At 42.5% G+C, this 18,402-nt stretch overlaps 1 protein-coding gene across 1 annotated transcript in view; it reads left to right on the plus strand.

Annotated features, from left to right (window-relative positions):
• Positions 1 to 831: 831 nt before the first annotated feature.
• ESR1 (estrogen receptor 1) overlaps positions 832 to 18,402 on the plus strand; it is a gene marked incomplete at both ends in the record, with an annotated part of 169,545 nt that continues 151,974 nt past the window's right edge. The window contains one exon of the mRNA XM_083348730.1: positions 832 to 1,265. Coding sequence (XP_083204856.1) covers positions 832 to 1,265 — 434 coding nt within the window. The remainder of the gene's footprint in view (positions 1,266 to 18,402) is intronic.

Consider the following 18,402-nt stretch of genomic DNA (forward strand, 5'->3'; position numbering starts at 1 on the left):
TTTAACTTATCTTTCTTTTTTCTTTTTCTTTTCTTTTTAAAAAAGCATTGGGCTGTATAGCTAAATAATAGAAATCAGGATCACTGCAGTAAGCACGTATGTTTGTGTGCCTTTTCTCCTACATAGATATAGTCCACCCTTTCATTTCTGTTTGGTGGGATTTGATGGTTTGTGGCTGGATGCACACAGGAGCAAGTGCAGCCACACAAACACACTTTGCCAGACTGTATCTCTGTTACACTGTAGTCCTACTCAGGGTCATTGCACTGTACACATTACATATTTCTAGCAAACATGAAGATGAACAAAACAAGGAGTCTAGATAAGCGGAGATAAATTGGAGCCAGTTTATTACTAAATACAGTGTAAACGGAGAGAGCTTTGAGTCAGCCCCTCGCTGTGATTTTCTCCTGTGCCCGTTTTTGACTACTGGAACCACATATAGTAAAAAATTAAATGACTAGAATAGTGGAACAATTATTTGGTGGAGATCCAGAACCAATTGTTTTTGGAGTGATGTTTAAACCAATGTCAGGCAAGGCAAATACCTGGCTCAGTGCCAGCACCTTTGTAAAGTATATTAGCTCAGAGGAAAAGTTAGACTCCGAGGCAGAAAGAGAGAGCCAAAGAACTCCTGGTGCTTACCTGGCTTGTGTGTTCTTCTAAGCTGGGATAAGCTGGATACATACATGATTGCATAAGGTGGCTGAGGAGCAGGCTTTTGCCAAATGTTTCAACTCGATTCCTGCTCCCTTTCCAGGTGGATAGCCAGCTGCTGATTCTCCTTCAAGCACAGAACCTAGATATGCGACGTGTTCACTGCCACTGACTATGACCATGACTCTTCACACAAAAACCTCCGGGGTTGCCTTATTGCACCAAATACAAGGCAATGAACTAGAGCCTCTCAGCAGAGCACAACTGAAGATTCCTCTGGAACGGCCGATCAACGAAATGTACGTGGACAGCAACAAGACCGGGGGGTTTAACTATCCAGACGGTGCTGCCTACGATTTTTCCACTGCCGCTCCAGTGTACAGCTCCAGCAGCCTCACTTATGCCCCAGCGAGTGAATCGTTTGGCACCACCAGCCTGGGAGGATTTCATTCTATGAACAATGTTCCCCCAAGCCCTGTTGTCTTTTTACAGTCGGCTCCCCAACTTTCCCCTTTTCTTCATCACCACAGCCAGCAGGTACCTTATTACCTTGAGAATGAAGCAACCAGTTTTGCCATGAGAGACACTACTCCAACAGCTTTCTACAGGTAAATCATTTCATTGGTTTCTCTCTCTCTCTCTCTCTTTAAAAAAGAAATTCAATATAAAAAAGAGAGTTAAGGCAAGGAAGGGGGAAATTCAATGTTAGATATATGGGTATGCCTTCAGGATGGTGACTCGCTGTTGAATAATTAGACGTTGTGTTAGCATGCTGAAAATTAAAATCTCTGTTATGACTATTAAGCAACTGTTGTTGCTGTGTATGCTAGAAATGAAGTGCTTATGAAAAACAAGTCAGATTTCCAAAGGAAATCTGTGGCCTGGGGAAAAACCAGAACAGAAGCCCCAATACTGAGTTACTAAAAACAATAAACTGAAGCAAAAGTAAAACTCCCCAAAGTGAAGATGCCGGGAAATTAAAATGAACAATGCGAACTTCAGGTTTTGGCTCCTCTCAGTCCAGGCTGTTCCTGCTCTGAATTTATGTAGCTGAATTTGCACTCCATTGTCAGAAATATTTTGTTCCTTGTCTGCCTTTATATTGCACTGACTGACTTTTATATAAAATGTTCAAGGTACCTGATGATTCACCTTCCCAAACAGTTGTAACTGACTTAATGAGAGCATAAAACAGCCTTTGGAAAGTATACTTAAGGGTTTGGAGGGGAAGGCTCTTTACGCACACAGAGAGCGTGTTTTGAAATAGACAGAGTCTGTGTTTTCAAATAGTGTTTTCAAATAGTGTTTTCTGTACAACTCCTGGTATTCACATCAAAGAGTTAAGACCTAATTTTAAACGCGCAGGCACACTTTTAGGAAAACAAGGGGGAGTACCCGATCACTATTCTAATAGGCCTGCAGCTGTAAAGAGGCACTAGAGCTCTTTCAAGTAGGTGGCTCCTGCAATGGTGACAAGATAATAAAAACAAAACATAGTAAGCATTGTTTCACTCTGTCAGGTTTATAATTAGCAGGTTTAATTCTGCTAATGCAGAATTAAAATTAAAAAAATGCAGATATATATGCATTATGCATAATGAATTTAGGATCAAGCTACCTATTATGCTATATTTGGAGTGCGCAGTTGCTCTTTGCAATTATTGAAAAGCAAGTATGTGGGGTCCCTAATCTGGGTCTAGAGCCCCACACATAGAGTAGCAATTTTAATTTAATCTCCTAGCTATTTCCTTCCTTGTTACTATCCATTAAAAAAGAAAAGAGAGCCTTCACTGGATCCTGAATGAGAATTTGGAAAAAAGACAGTGACAAGCACGCGTATGTGTGTGTACTTACACACACCGGCACACAGAATAGGCAGCAGAACTTAAAACAAATGCATAAAAATATGCCTGCATTACTGAAAAGAATATCCCAATCATATCTGTTCTCCATTAGTTATTTTGTTTAATGTTCTGCAATAAAATGTGGACTTAATTTGCATCGATTGAAGTGAACCTGTATCAAATGTTAACTGTGCGGTTATTCTACCTTCACTTTTCATTCCTCCGCATTTTAGAAAATTTGTGATTGCTGCTTCACAAACCATAATTGGTATGTGGTTGATTTTGTATTCTATTTATACCACAGAATATTTTTTAAAAAATCCTTGATCTCTGGGTTAAATACCGAAATGAAATCAAACAGGTGAATGACAGTTACAGAAAAAAGGGAAAATCCTTGGTGTTCTCTGAGGATGGTTGTTTGCTTGAAGAAGTTTCATTACTCCAAAAGAAGTCAATAACAGATGCATTCATTCTGCAGGGATTATTTTAAGACAACAATAAAAGCTTACTTAAACTTCAAAATGAAAAATTGAAATCAGGAAGAAAGGATCTGAAAGTGTTTCTCACCTGAATGGAAAATACACCATGTGTAGTGAGACCACACGTGGCCTTTGAGGAATAGCCATATCTTGACATCTATGTTGGTGACTCCGTAGGGTGGAAAAAAGCACTCCATGTTCCCTCTCGGCAATGGTCTTGTTGGCAGGCTTAAAAAAACCCATCACTTGATTAATAGTGCATTTGAGGAATGTCCAATGCCTGTAATTCCATTAGGCCAAATCCTAAAAAGCGGGGATTTTGCTGAGAAACTTTGTTCAAAACTAGTAGCAGAAGATGATGGGTATCCCCAGACAGGTAGCATCCAGAACGGCTCTCTACCATTGACTACTTTGGGCAGTTTAAAGGAACTCAAAGACAAGGCAAAGTCTAAGTACTTCTTTGTTTTGAGCCTGAGGATACCATTCTCCTTCCATGTATAGGAGCCAGTATACCTATAGCCTGGAGGAATGTTGTCCATAGGGTTACGATGGGTCGGACACGACTTCACAGCTAACAACAACAACAACAACATACCTATAGCAGATGTTAAGGACAATGGTGGATGAATTACCTGAATTGTTGACTGTTTCTCTTCATTGGAGGAGAAAACTGTATAGGCCATTTTAAGGACTTTGGCCATCAACAAACTGACATGGCATATAACTTTGCTTTCAACAAGCTGGGGAATTTAGGAGAAACACCTACCTCTGATGTTACCCAGATGTTTGCTAACTGAAGAGATCATTCCTATTTTGTCACAGAGGGCTAATTTTGCCCAAACAACTACTTGGACCCAAGGATCTGAGTTCTCTTTCCTCAGAACATTTTTACTGGGAAAGGGAAGGGATTATTCTAGGATATGATCTTATTTGCGATGGGACATAACATTTCATTGAGGTGTAATTTTTTAATTCAGATAATGGGAACATTTAAACAAATATGAGGAAATAAGTGTATTTCAACAGGTCTTTAGGTTTGCCTGAGGAGCAATAGGGAGCATGGTGTGTTTTGTTGCTATGACATTCTTCAGGTCCAAAAGACTTTGCAATTTTGTATCAGTTCATTTTTTTATTAAATATTCTTCATAAATTTAAAGACTCTGATATTAAGTTAAATTACTGTTCTGATTTGTTAATCTAGTCGCTTTTAATAGCTATGCAGTGCTTGTAGCACTTGGCTCTTCAGCTGGCCAGTGATATTATTTTAATAATTGTGCAGTGCAATTCTGCACAGGCTTATTTAGAAATAAACCCAAGTGGTCATCAGATTTATTCCCCCAAAGAGTAAGTGCACAAGTACAATTTCATCTACCTGTCTCTTATATATTTGGTTCTGTTTTTCTAAAGCTAAATTTTCATTAACCTTGATATATATAGGGCTAGTAATTAATTATTCCTAGGTTTAGAGGTTGTGCTTTGCCTATGAATTTTCATCTAAAGCAAATAAAGTTGTGTACTAAATATTATGACTAGATGTTACTATAACAAAGCTGGAATATTAATTTGTATCTTTGGATGTTGAAATAATAAAACAGGAGAGATTTTAGCCTTGCATCCTTGATTCACAAACTGACCAATATACAGTAAGGTTGCATAGGATCTGGGCAGAAAAGAAAATGTTTTCCTATAATTAATTCTAAATTTCATATAGAGACTGAAAGATCTCTACAGAGAACAAAAGGACAAAATTACTACTGATACTTGTTACTCGGAGTCTCTTATGAAGATGCTTCTATAAAAGTTTATAATTGTAGACTATGATTTTTTAATATCACATTTGTCTGAAATATGTATACTGGTAACATTGATAAGTTACTATTTCTACTGGCACTTTCCTATTCTCCTAGTCTGCTATGAATTCACTTTTCCCAGTATGCAGAGATCATAAAGATAGTAGAAGAATGCTGTTTTTAAACTTCACTAGCTTCATTCCCCACCCTGCACCCCCCCCCAACCCAACAGCTCTGTGAAATTACCTCTTGGTGGCAGTCAAAGAACAATGTTCTGTCTTTTACAAGGTTTTTCTCTTGGCTGCAAAATGGGAAAAATCATGACATGCATCCAACTATTTTCACTTGGTTCAGATGATGATTATGTTCACTTTTTAATCTAGTTCGAATCTCCCCACTCACCTTCCCATTAGGTTTGATGACATTACGATATTACGTCTGGTTATTTCTGTAACAAAGCTTGAGTGTTGATCCCTACCTTTGGATGCTTCGTGAATAAAACACAGAAGATGCAAACAAATTCTTCACCTCTAAATATGTGCTAGAGTCCTCAGGTCACATTTGGTCTTCTGTAACTTTCCACTGACCATCTAGTTGTTGAATCTGAAGGTACATGCTGTTCAATGGCCTCTTAGTTGAGAGGAAGCTTTGCAATGTCTCATTGTCCAGGTTATCAGACTAGTCATGGGCATGTAATTGAGTAGGATTTATTGGTAGAACTCTAAGTGATTTGCAGTAGAACAGCAAATGTATCCCAATTGTTTAAAAACAATCAGGGTTAAATTATCTAAATCTATATTAGACAGGCAATCCCTAATCCGGTGTTTTTCAACCTTGACAACTCTAACATGTGTGGACTTCAACTTCCAGAATTCCCCAGCCAGACTTCCTGTTCCTAACCCAACCAGTTCCTAAGGTTGAGAAATACAGACCTAATCTGTGGGGCCATGAAAATCTTATTTGTACATGTACTGCATGGATCATGGAATCTAACAGGATTGTTCCCTTGGAATCGCCATTTTTCATCTGTTTCTGTTGCTTGTTTTTAGAGTTTTGTCCTCCCATGTACTAATCTGTTGATCAGCTGTATTATTCCTGCTCATATTTTGGCCTGGTGATTTATCTCTAGTTGGTTTCTCAGTTCTTCCTATCTGCCCATTGCCTTACTTTCCAGTTAAGAATATTCACCAAGGTATAGATGAACTAGAAAAACCTTTATCTGGTCTCCTTGAATGGCTGCTTTTTTGTGGAATGCTTTCCAGAAACAGCTTAGCCATAACTAAGATAGGAGATGCGGCTGGCCATATCATTCACAGCTGTGTGGCTTCAACCACAATGGCTGTTGGAGTTAAAACTTCATTTTTGTGCCATTTGTTATACTTCCTGTAAGAAATCAGAGTACCTTCTACTCTCGAATATAAGCATGAAAAAAAGTCCAAAGAAATATTTATGGCATAGACAGCACCACTTATTATAAAGAACCATGGTACCACAGTGATTAGAATGCAGCATTGCAGGCTAACTTTGCTCACAGCCAGGAGTTTGATCCTCACCAATTCAAGGTTGACTCAGCCTTCCATTCTTCCAAGATCAGTAACATGAGGACCCAAATTATTGGGGGCAATATGCTGACTCTGTAAACTGCTTAGAGAGCGCTGTAAAGTACTATGAAGCGGTATATAAGTCTAAGTACTATTGCTAGTACTATGACTATTATGACCATTTGTTATTAAAATCCTTATTACATTGTATGATTATGCCTGTGATTGTTCATATCTTTCTACCTGATCTGGAAGTCTTTATATCCTATCCCATTGTTGAGTCAGTAGACTGTCCACAGTTTTCCTAAACCTGATATCTACCATATATGTTGGGTTCTCAGTCACAATAGGCACCTTAGTTTAACCAAATAATTAGTTATAAAGGTAACATTGGAATTAATAATTTTAGTAAAGGGGGGGAGTGTGGCAAGAGAAAAACAATTTGCACAAATAAATTGGCCATCAGAGAATAGGTGAGTACATTTGTATTCTCTCTAGTGGGGTTCTAATTAATGGAATTAAGTTTAGTTCATGTGCATTATATTACATTATCATTTGTGAAATCAAAGCAAGAATCGGCTGTTATTAAAAGATTCTATCACTTTTGTTTATTTAGAAATGTTGTCTTTTGCCCTTTCAAATTAAAAATTACTACTGGACATAGCTGAAACAGAATTAATTATTTTTAAATCCAATGTTTTACTTACATTTGTCCCACTGAAGCTAATAAGACTAGACAGAGCTCAACTGGGCTGGAGTCTGGGTTAAAGTGTTCCAAATTTCACACATTAGTACTTATTGAAATATCAATGCAGGTGCCTTTGTGAGGAAATGTGGCTTAACAATGTGCTATACAACAATGATCAAAATACAAGCTCATTAATAATTAATATGTAATAGAGTGCCAATTAAGCAAAATGAATATTGCTGTAGTTGACTTGTTCCCAGTTCCACTGTTTTGGCCTTGAAACAGCATTGCTGTCAGCCAAGATTTCAAACACACAATTATGTTTGCCGTTTCGATTGCACAATTTGTGCAGCATGAAATAACTTGTCACAATGTAAAAGGTACAAATTTTATTTTTTTACTTTCTTCTCTGAACAGCATAGAACCTCCCCCTCCCTCTTCCTTTTTCTCCTTCTTCCCCATATTTTTTTATACCCAAACTCACAGTTTTTTCAGTAGGGTTATGGCTTTTAAATCTATTATGTAAATAATCTCATATGCATAGAAGATACTAGAAGCATAGTTAAACTAATGCAAATGCATGAGGAATTATCACAGTTCACTAGAAGTATTCATCTCCATCCTTCTCATGCATCTGTTCCCAGAGAGGTATCATAATTAACTATTAGCAAAAATTAAAGGTCTGCATAGGCTTGTTATATTGACAAACAGTTCATTTGTTCTAGATAGTAAGAATTCAGATATTAATAATTTATCCTATTGAACTATGGAGCTTCCCCCAACATAAACATGATTAGCTTTAACCTCCAAGGGGCTATGTAATAAAAATGCTGAGAAAGTCTTTTGAAGTATGGAAGAATGTATATGAAAAATGGGTATAGGAGTAATGATACGAAAACAAAGTAATTTTTAAACTTTTCCCCTTCAATTCAGTCAGGATGCCCTACACATCTTAAAACTCTATAAAACAATATATTAACTAGAAACATTAAAAAAAAACACCTCCAAAACAATTGGAATTGAGTGAAAAAGCATTCCATGGAAGTTTTTTTTTTAAAAAAAGCAGTAATCAGGAGCCTGGTGCGTGTACATTGCATGCATATATGAAGAAAATATTTTAATGCTTAAATTTGTCTGATAGGGTTTTTAAAATTTTCTTTAGAGAAGGTGTGCCATTGAGGTCATGTTAAAAAAGAGTGTTTTCCCCAATGACTATCCAAAAATAATCCCATCCTACTTTGTGATTAGAGGACATATTTGGGCCACCAGATTTATTACTTGTGGAACACACTCAACTCTGAAATTTCTAGAAATAAATTATTTTAAATGAGCCCCAGGTCTGTTAAAAGAGCAGAAAAAGTATGTTGTGAAGAGAAAGGTTCAGGCATGACAATCCTACTTCCTAAAACAAACCAATACCAAAAAATGTACAGGTGTAGTATATGGGGTACCTTGCTCAATAGTAGTAACTGTGAGAGGGATCTCAGAGTCCTAGTGGACAATCACTTCAATATGAGCCAGCAGTGTGCTGCAGCTGCCAAAAAAGCCAACACAGTGCTAGGCTGCATTAACAGAGGGATAGAATCAAGATCAAGTGAAGTACTAATACCACTTTACAATGCTTTGGTAAGGCCACACCTGGAATACTGCATCCAGTTTTGGTCACCATAATGTAAAAAAGATGTTGAGACTCTAGAAAGAGTACAGAGAAGAACAACAAAGATGATTAGGGGACTGGAGGCTAAAACATATAAGGAATGGTTGCTGGAATTGGGTATGTCTAGTTTAATGAAGAGAAGGATTAGGGGTGACATGATAGCAGTATTCCAATATCTCAGGGGCTGCCACAAAAAAGAGGGAGTCAAGCTTTTTTCCAAAGCACCTGAAGGCAGGACAAGAAGCAATGGATGGAAACTAATCAAGGTGAGAAGCAATCTAGAACTAAGGAGAAACTTCCTGACAGTTAGACCAGTGGAACAACCTGCCTCCAGAAGTGGTGAATGCTACAACACTGGAAGTTTTTAAGAAAAGACTGGACAGCCATTTGTCTGAAATTGTATAGGGTTTCCTGCCTGAGCAGGCGGTTGGGCTATATGACCTTCAAGGTCCCTTCCAACATTATTATTATTATTATTATTATTATTATTATTATTATTATTATTATTATTATTATTATTATTATTATTATTATTATTATTATTATTATTTCTATCTTGAAATCTATCTTGTTAAGTATCAAATCCAGCAGGTTCATACCTCAACTCCTAAGCAAGTTATTACATTATTAGTTCAGGGGGCTCCAGATATTAAACAGTAACTGTGAAGAGCTGTGTTTCAAAAGAAATTTGAAATTTCTTTTTTAACAAGTAGTAGCATAAAATATTACATGGAAAAAAATCTTTTGATGTGGGAAGTGGAAACAAAACATTACAATCCACATTCGTTTTATTTTAGATGAGTTGAGTTTCCAGCTATCTCTCGTGTAACTGGATAGACAGCTGGTATAAAAAGATATAAAATACCATATGACTGGAATTAGAAGTATTTTCCTTTGCAGTGTTGGCAATCATACATGGCACAGAACTGAACACGAGAATGGTGGTTGTGAAATAAATCTGGATTAACAGCTTCATTCAAAGCAAGTCATATTTCTTGCCAGACAACATAATTTTGAGGGATGAAAAAGAATGGCATTAAAATGTATTTCTGCTCTTGAAGTTTGTTTTTTAAGCAAATGACATAGGGATGGAAGGAACACCTTGTGGTATCCTTTCTATACTTTGTGAGAAGTGTAGATTGTAATTTGACTAAAAAATAATGTTTTATGTGTGTTAATGTCTTGCTTATATTTTGATCCACCCACTCAGTAATCTCTCTTCTGTGTTTTGACCTCATTCTGATATGTCCATTGTGATCCATAAAAAAGAGGGCAGGGCTTATATCCCATGATTGTGGGCAACATCTTGACTTTATTAAACACAAAGACACATACTCACACAAATCCACCCACAGACATACACCTCCCACCATGGACACCCTCAGGCTTACTTTTTTTTCCTAACGGCAAAGACTCTGGTGACTTCGCTAGATCATAGTGTAGGATTGTTCCTCTTAGGCCAGTCTTCCACATTTGATGAGGTACTGCACAGTATGCTTAACTCTCATTTAAATGATACCAAAGAGCTATCTGGTTTGGAAATAAGGCCAGGTTACTCTCCCTTTCCCCAGTTCAAAAAAGATTTCAAAAATCTCCAGGCATCATTTCTTAATCGTTTTGAAATGCTGAAAATGTTGAAGTGTTTATTGCCAACTTTAAGCCCACGTTATTTATGGATATTTATTTTGCTGAATTTGATGTTAGTAAATGCATATGTTATCCTTTATATCATGTTGAGACTGGATTTCATAACTACATAGAAAAAGATTCATAGAAAGAAAACTACTGTACCTTGTTAGCCTTCCCTTTTCTATGCACCAGGAGTAGATGACCTACAAGGTCCCTTCCAACTCTGTTGTTCTGTATTCTGTATTTGGAGTGTAAGATGCTTCCATTTCCAAGACAAAACAGTGTTTTGAACATCGAGTGGGTTGTTTGAAGCAGTGAGTGGGCTTTTTGAGGTTTCAAGCTCTTCACAAATGCTTGAAGCGCCCCATTTTGCTTTTATTTAAAATAGAGCATTTCATGCTAAAACGTGTAGGTTCCAGTTTGAAATATTTAATTTAACCTAAGAATTGAATTTATTTATTTATTTTTTTAAAAAAACTTTATTTAGCTTTCCTTTTCCATTGCAAGTCCTAAGCAAGACTTTCAGATAACGGTCCATGCCTGCAAGATAGTTTGATATGACTCTGGTGGTCTGGAACATTGTTCTGGTCTACATCACATTTTAATCTAGGCATTTGCCACGTGTACAGTAAGAAGAGAGTATAGTAGGTAGCAGTCCAAAAATCACAGTGCACACTCATGCAGGGAAGGTGGAAAGAATCATGACTAATCATTAAAGGAATCAAAGGGATTAAAAATAGCAACAGCAATAGCACTTAGGCTTATATACTGCTTCTTAGTGCTTTAGAGAGGTTTACCATGTCAGCCTATTGCCCCCAACTATCTGGGTCCTCATTTTACTGACCTCGGAAGGATGGAAGACTGAGTCAATGTTGAGCCCATCAGGATCAAACTCGTGGCTATGAGCAGAATTAGCCTGCAATATTGTATTCTAACCACTGAGCCACTAGGGCTCAATCAGTTAATCATTTATATTATACATAACGTAGAGAAAAGGAAATTCTGAAAAGGGAATCCTTGGCATTTTCATTCTGAGAAGTATTGTGTCCAAGAGTCCCTTTTCCCCCTGAGACAAAATTGACTCCCAGTGTAAAATATGAATTTGTAGGTTTATATATTGCTTTGATTTTAAAAAAGGCAAAAAAATGAATACTAACGGATTCCAGTTATAGAAAACAATGAAATAGCAAACCTGAAAATGAGCGATTGGTATTACAGGTAGTCCTCAACTTACAACAGTTCATTTAGTGACTGTTCGAAGTTACAACAGCACTGAAAAAAGTGACTTATCGCCATTTTTCACACTTATGACCGTTACGTTATCCCCATAGTCACTTGATCAAAATTCAGACGCATGGCAACTGAGTCATATTTATGACAATAGCAGTGTCCCTTCTGCGACCTTCTGACAAGCAAAGTCAATGGGGGAACCAGATTCACTTAACAACCATGCCACTAAGTTAAACAAATGCAATGATTCACTTAACAGCTGTGGCAAGAAAGGTTGAAAAATGGGGCAAAATTCACTTAGCCAATGGCTCGCTTTGGAACAGAAATGTTGGGCTCAGTTCTGCTTGTAAGTCGAGGACTTCCAGTAATCAATTCGATTACACATACTGAATATCTACCAAATTGTTGTCCTTTTTATGTAGGTAATGAGGAAGTCAGAAGGCTTAATTAGACATTCACTTACCCAGACTTCTCCATCACATCACATAGGCTGCCAATCTGCTCTTATTTTCTTTTATTGCCTAGAGTTAGAGCACGTCCTGTACCCATCCATCTATCCATCTATTGTATAAGGTTGCCTTACTCCATAATGACAAGATACATCCTATTTCACTATACCTCAATATGAAGATGTCAGAACAATATCCTTGCTTTTGGAATTTTGAATTAACTATCTATCCTATGAGAAACTTCAGTTGCCTGAAAGAGATATTACTTCTCTATTTATGATGTCGGACGTGCGGGCGGCCGTGTGAGGTTGAGCTCTGCAGGTCCGAGAAGATAGGCGTCTTAGGAGCCCCTCAGGGCTTTTTCCTTTATGCCCTGGGTTGGGGGAAGGGTGACAGCGATGAATTTGCAATTGGTTAGGTTTTATCAGCTTGACCGGCATTTCGCTGGGCTGCCGGTTTGCTATCTGCTCAGCTGCTCGGCTGCTCAGCTGGTTGTCGGGAGTTTCCGGCTATGTCGGGCGGTCTTGGCTTCTTCGGCGGTGGCGTTTGGAGTTCCCGGCGGCTGGCGGCGGCGGTGCTACGGCGGCGGCGACGGAGCTGTTTACGAGTTACGAGCTGCTTGGCCCGCCTTTTCTATCGTTTTCTTTTCGACCGGCCTGCCTCTGCTTTCTGCCTGCTTTTTGCCTGCATCGACGACGACGCTTTGGGTTATCCTAATGGCGACGATGATGGCGGCGGCGGTGGCGTTGTTCCCGGGCCGTTTTCGGGCCACTTTACCATCGACTATTGTGGTCTGGCCTGCTTTTACTGAACCGTTTGTCCCGCTGCCGCCTGGGCCTTTTTGGCCCGTTTTTCATCGGCGGTGGCAGTGGCTCTCCCCGGATTGTCTGCGGCCTTGGCGGCGTTCCGGTGGCTACGGTGGCTACGGTGATGGCGGCGGCAGTGTCCATAGCGGCCCAGCGGCAGCGGCTTTGATGATTCAGCGATGGCGTTATGGCCGGTTTGCCGGCCCCCCGGTTGGTTCTGCATATCCCAGATGGGTTGGCAGCCCCACTGTTTCTGATGGCCCTGAAGGTTCCTGGGCTAGCCGGTGGATTCCGGTGGAGCCCAGTGGAGCCTTGTGGACTTGGGTCATTTCGAAGGATTTTGGAAGACCGGTGGGGAATTTAATGGACCTGGGGGAGCCAATCTTTGTTGACCACAGTCTGGAAGGCCCTAATAATTATGGAACTGAGGGCCTATGGACTGGTGGTCAGTTACAACCTCTAGGAATGACGGGACAACGGGGGACTTGGCTGTTATCAGAATTGACTATGATGGCTTGTTTTTGTTTTTACAATCAACTGCGCATTGCCCCTTACACCCCAAAGGACAGAGAACTCTGGGTATTAGCCATTGTGAGAGGATGGCCGAATTTACATCTGCTGCCCCTAGAGGTGAGAGCTCTATGGGGCAGGCCATACCCAGTGTGGTTGCTCCAGACTTCCATCCCCCCCCCCGAGAATTGGCTCTGTGGCCGTAGTGAGAGGACGGTGGCAGGCCTGCCCGGGGGGTTTATCCAGCTGAGTGGCAGCGGCTGGACGGAGGCCTGGGACTCCCTCTCCGAATAGATCCTCCTCATGGACTATTATCTATGGACTGCCTGCGATCCGGACTGCTATTTATGCCTTCCTTTAAATATTCTTCCACGGACTTGTGCGCCCTCAGGGGTGCTCCCCCCTCCTGGGTGCGACCCGCCTTGCCAGCCGATTATAACCTCGAGGAAGGGCCCATTTATTGGGACCCTGAGAGTTGGCTGGGCACGGGTAGGGGCCTTCGACGTAGACCTAATAAGAGGCCCCTGATTATTTTTCTTTCAAAATTTTTTAGGGGGTTAGGGAGGCGGGAGGGTTCTTTTGGTTGTTTGGATAAGGGGGGCTATCCAACCACCGCTGTTCTGGCTAGGGCCGATGGAGATCGCAGGGGGGAGGAGCGGGGGTCGGTCACCTCCGGGGCTCCAGGGCTGGTCGTGGGGCTACCTATTCCCACGACATCAGGGAATGGCAGCAGATGTAGGAGCAGAGGGCCGTATCGATCTCAGGGAAGGCCTCTCCGCTGCTTACAAGCGGTGGGGCACTCCGACCCTCTGGCTCTACCCCAAGGGCCCGGGAGTGAGGGTGTGCAGCCCCCTGAGCTCCGGCTGGTGTATTTGAACGCCAGGTCCGTCTCTAATAAGGCTCCTCTCGTTCGTGATCTGGTCGAGGGTGAGCAGGCGGACCTGGCTTGCATCACGGAGACTTGGTTGGGCCCAGAGGGCGGGATTCCTCTGGTTGACCTTTGCCCACCAGGTTTCCGGGTGCTGCACCGGCCTCGGGCTCAGGGTAGGGGTGGGGGTGTGGCTGTTGTTATGAGGGAGACCTTGTGTCCGCGGGAGGCCACTGTTCCTCAGATAGTTGGGTGTGAGTCTCTCTTTCTGAGATGCGGCCCTGGTGCGTAGTTGGGCCTGCTGCTGGTGTACCTTTCGCCTAGTCACGCAGCAGCAGCCCTGCCTGAGCTGCTCGATGTCCTCTCTGGGCTGGTGGTTGAGTTCCCGAAACTTATAGTTTTGGGGGACTTCAATCTACCATCGCTGGGAGGTTCATCTGAGTTGGCTCGGGAGTTCATGGCTTCCATGACGGCCATGGACCTGACGCAAGTAATTTCGGGACCGACTCATGAGGGAGGCCACACCCTTGACCTAGTTTTCTTATCTGGACGGTGGTTAGATGATCTTGGTGGGGGCTCTCCAATTATTATGCCCCTGTCATGGACCGATCATCATCTCCTGCGGCTGGTCTTCCGTTTTGCCACCCCCCGCCGTGGGTGTTTGGAACCAATTAAATGGTACCGCCCCAGACGCTTAATGGATCCCCAGAGGTTCCAGGCAGCGCTGGGGTCCCCACCTGCCTCCCTTGCTCACAGCTCGGCAGATGCCTTAGTGGAAGCCTGGGAAAGGACGGCCACTGAGGCTCTTGACCGAGTTGTACCCCTGCGGCCCCTGACCCGGTGCAGATCCCGTCGAGCTCCATGGTTCTCTGCGGAGCTTCGGGAGATGAAGCGTCGGAGACGGGGCCTAGAGAGCGGTTGGAGGTCCAGCCGATCCGAATCCGACCGATTGCGACTAAGAGCCTACATTAGGTCTTATCTCGCTGCGATAAGGGAGGCGAGGTCTAACCACTTCGCCACCCTTATCGCGTCCGCAGATAATCGCCCAGCCGCCCTGTTTAGGGTGACTCGCTCCCTCCTAAATCAGGAGGTGAGGGAGGATCCCTTGCAGGGTCGTGCCGAGGAGTTTAACCAACATCTGTCGGACAAAATCGCTCGGATTCGGACCGGTCTGGACTCTGACTGGGCAGAGTCTGACGATCAGGACACTGGCGATCTTGTCGATATCACCTGGGAGGAGTTTGATTCTGTGACTCCGGAGGAAGTGGACAGGATCATGGGGAGACTGAGCACCACCACGTGTTTATTGGACCCGTGCCCTTCCTGGCTGGTTTATGCAGCCCGGGAGAGGACACGCAGCTGGTTCCAGGCAGTTATATCGGCTTCTTTGAGTGAGGGTAGCTTCCCCGCCGTCTTGAAAGAGGCGGTGGTGAGGCCTCTCCTCAAGAAGCCTGCCTTGGACCCAGCTGTATTAAACAACTTTCGTCCTGTCTCCAACCTTCGCTTTCTTGCGAAGGTTGTTGAGAGTGTGGTGGCGCATCAGCTCCCTCTGGTCCTGGATGAAGCGGATTATCTAGACCCGTACCAATCGGGTTTCAGGCCCGGGCACAGCACGGAGACGGCATTGGTCGCGCTGGTGAATGATCTCTGGAGGGCTCGGGACAGGGGATATTCCTCTGTTCTAGTCCTATTAGACCTCTCGGCGGCTTTCGATACCATCGACCATGGTATCTTGCTGCGGCGTCTCAGGGGATTGGGAGTGGGAGGCACAGTTTTACAGTGGTTCTCCTCCTATCTCCGGGGACGTTCGCAGTCGGTGTTGGCAGGAGGACAGAGGTCGACCGCGAGGTCTCTCATTTGTGGAGTTCCTCAGGGGTCGGTCCTCTCGCCTCTCCTGTTCAACATCTACATGAAACCGCTGGGTGAGATCATTCGTGGCTTTGGAGTTGGGTATCATCAGTACGCTGATGATACCCAACTTTTCCTTTCGAACCCAAACCACCCCAGTGATGCCCTCAACGTGATGTCCCGGTGCCTGGAGGCGGTTCGGGTCTGGATGGGGAGGAACAGACTCCAACTCAACCCCGACAAGACTGAGTGGCTTTGCATACCTTCATCCCGGGTTTATTCGGATGTTCCACCTCTGGCTATGGGGGGTGAACTATTACCCCCCGTAGATAGGGCTCGCAACTTGGGAGTCCTCCTAGATTCACGGCTCACCTTGGAAGACCATATAGGAGCTGTGACTAGGGGGGCCTTCGCCCAGGTTCGCCTGGTGTGCCAGTTGCGGCCCTATCTTAGCCGGGATGATTTGTGCACGGTCACTCATGCGCTCGTGTCCTCTCGTCTGGACTACTGCAACGCTCTCTACATGGGGCTGCCCTTGAGGACCACCCGGAAGCTCCAACTGGTACAGAATGCAGCAGCGAGAGTTGTGTTGGGAGTCTCCCGATACTCCCACGTTACACCGCTGCTCCGTGAGCTGCATTGGTTGCCAGTTGTCTTCCGGGTGAGATTCAAGGTACTGGTAACAGTGTTCAAAGCCCTTCATGGCATGGGGCCGGAGTACCTTAGGGAACATCTGCTGCCGGCATCAAGCTCCCTGCGCCCTGTGCGTTCCCACAGAGAGGGCCTCCTCAGGGTGCCACCGATCAGAGAATGTCGATTGGTGGCCCCCAGGGGGAGATCCTTCTCTGTGGGCGCTCCGGAGCTGTGGAACCAGCTACCGGTAGAGCTCCGGATGGCGCCCGATCTTCGCTCCTTTCGCCGCGACCTCAAGACGTTTCTGTTTGTACAAGCCGGCCTAGCCTGATGGGGATTGGTGGGGTTTTTTAATTTTTTGCTTTAATTTTAAATTGGTGTTTTAGAATTTTATTCCAACTGTTTTAATATGGGCAATTATTTAATCTTGTTTTAACGTTTGTATGTAGTATTTTATTCTGCCCTGTGAACCGCCCTGAGTCCTCAGGGAGAAGGGCGGTATACAAATATTATTAAATTAAAATTAAATTAAATTCTTCATCTTTAACTACCAGTTATCAGTTGTCTTCTGGGTGAGATTCAAGATTTTGGTTATGATCTTCAAGTCCTTACATGGCATGGGTCCGGGGTACCTTGGGGACCACCTGCTGCTGGCATCAACTTCCCTCCGCCCTGTGCGTTCCCACAGAGAGGGCCTCCTCAGGGTGCCTCCGGTCAGAGAATGTCGACTGGTGGCCCCCAGGGGGAGGGCCTTCTCTGTGGGCGCTCCGGAACTATGGAATCAGTTACCGGTTGAGCTCCGGATGGCACCAGACCTTCGCTCCTTCCGGCGCGGTCTGAAGACCCATTTATTTGAACTAGCTGGTCTGGCCTGATGGGGGATGTTAGGGTTTTTTTTAATGGATTTTTATATTGCTATTGTTTTTTATTTGGGCACTTGTTTAATTCCCTTTTAACTTTTGTATTTGCTATTTATATATGCCCTGTTCACCGCCCTGAGTCCTCCGGGAGAAGGGCGGTATACAAATTTAATAAAATGAAATGAAATTAAATATTTGGTAAGCCTGTGGTGATCTTGCTGCTTCCCACCCACCCCCGCCACTCTAGAATTTAGACTAATGAATTCTCTTCCAACTTGATATTTAGTCAAAGGTCTTTCTGGATTTTGAATTGATGGATCTGTAGTTCAATGGACATTGAGAAAATTAGGTTAAGAAAAATTCTTTTTCCTGGCTGGGCAATAGCTTGCTGTTTGCTGCAGATGTAGGTACATTTGCTTGCTTTTGTCAGTTCACTATATATGATCAGATGTTTCATAATGTCCATAAACTTGACATTGACCAGCAGCATTTATTTCATATTGAAGAAAACATTCCTTTTTTCTGCTCCTGCAGGAAATAATCAGTTGAACAGGAAACTATCTGAGGGGGAAAACTCAAGAGAATATTTTTAAATTAAATGTCCGATAAAATCATACAGTACTTTGAAATAATATGATTAAAGCTCATTAACTTAATGATTAAAGCTTAATTAGGCTAATTAAGTGGATTACTCTATACAGATTGTCTACATTAAAAGGATTTTAAAAAATATATCAGAAAGAAAAAAGTAGATCTCACTATAGCCCCAAAACATTCAGAGTCCAGAAACATGGATTATTTTTTACAAAAAATGTTTTTAAAAGTTTTAAAATACGAGCATTAATCATGCTTGTTTAAATACTTGTGTATTATGTCCTTAACTCACAATGCACCCATAAGAAACAAATAATTT

Source organism: Vipera ursinii, assembly GCF_947247035.1.
Source record: "Vipera ursinii genome assembly, chromosome: 1".
Lineage (NCBI taxonomy): Eukaryota > Metazoa > Chordata > Lepidosauria > Squamata > Viperidae > Vipera > Vipera ursinii.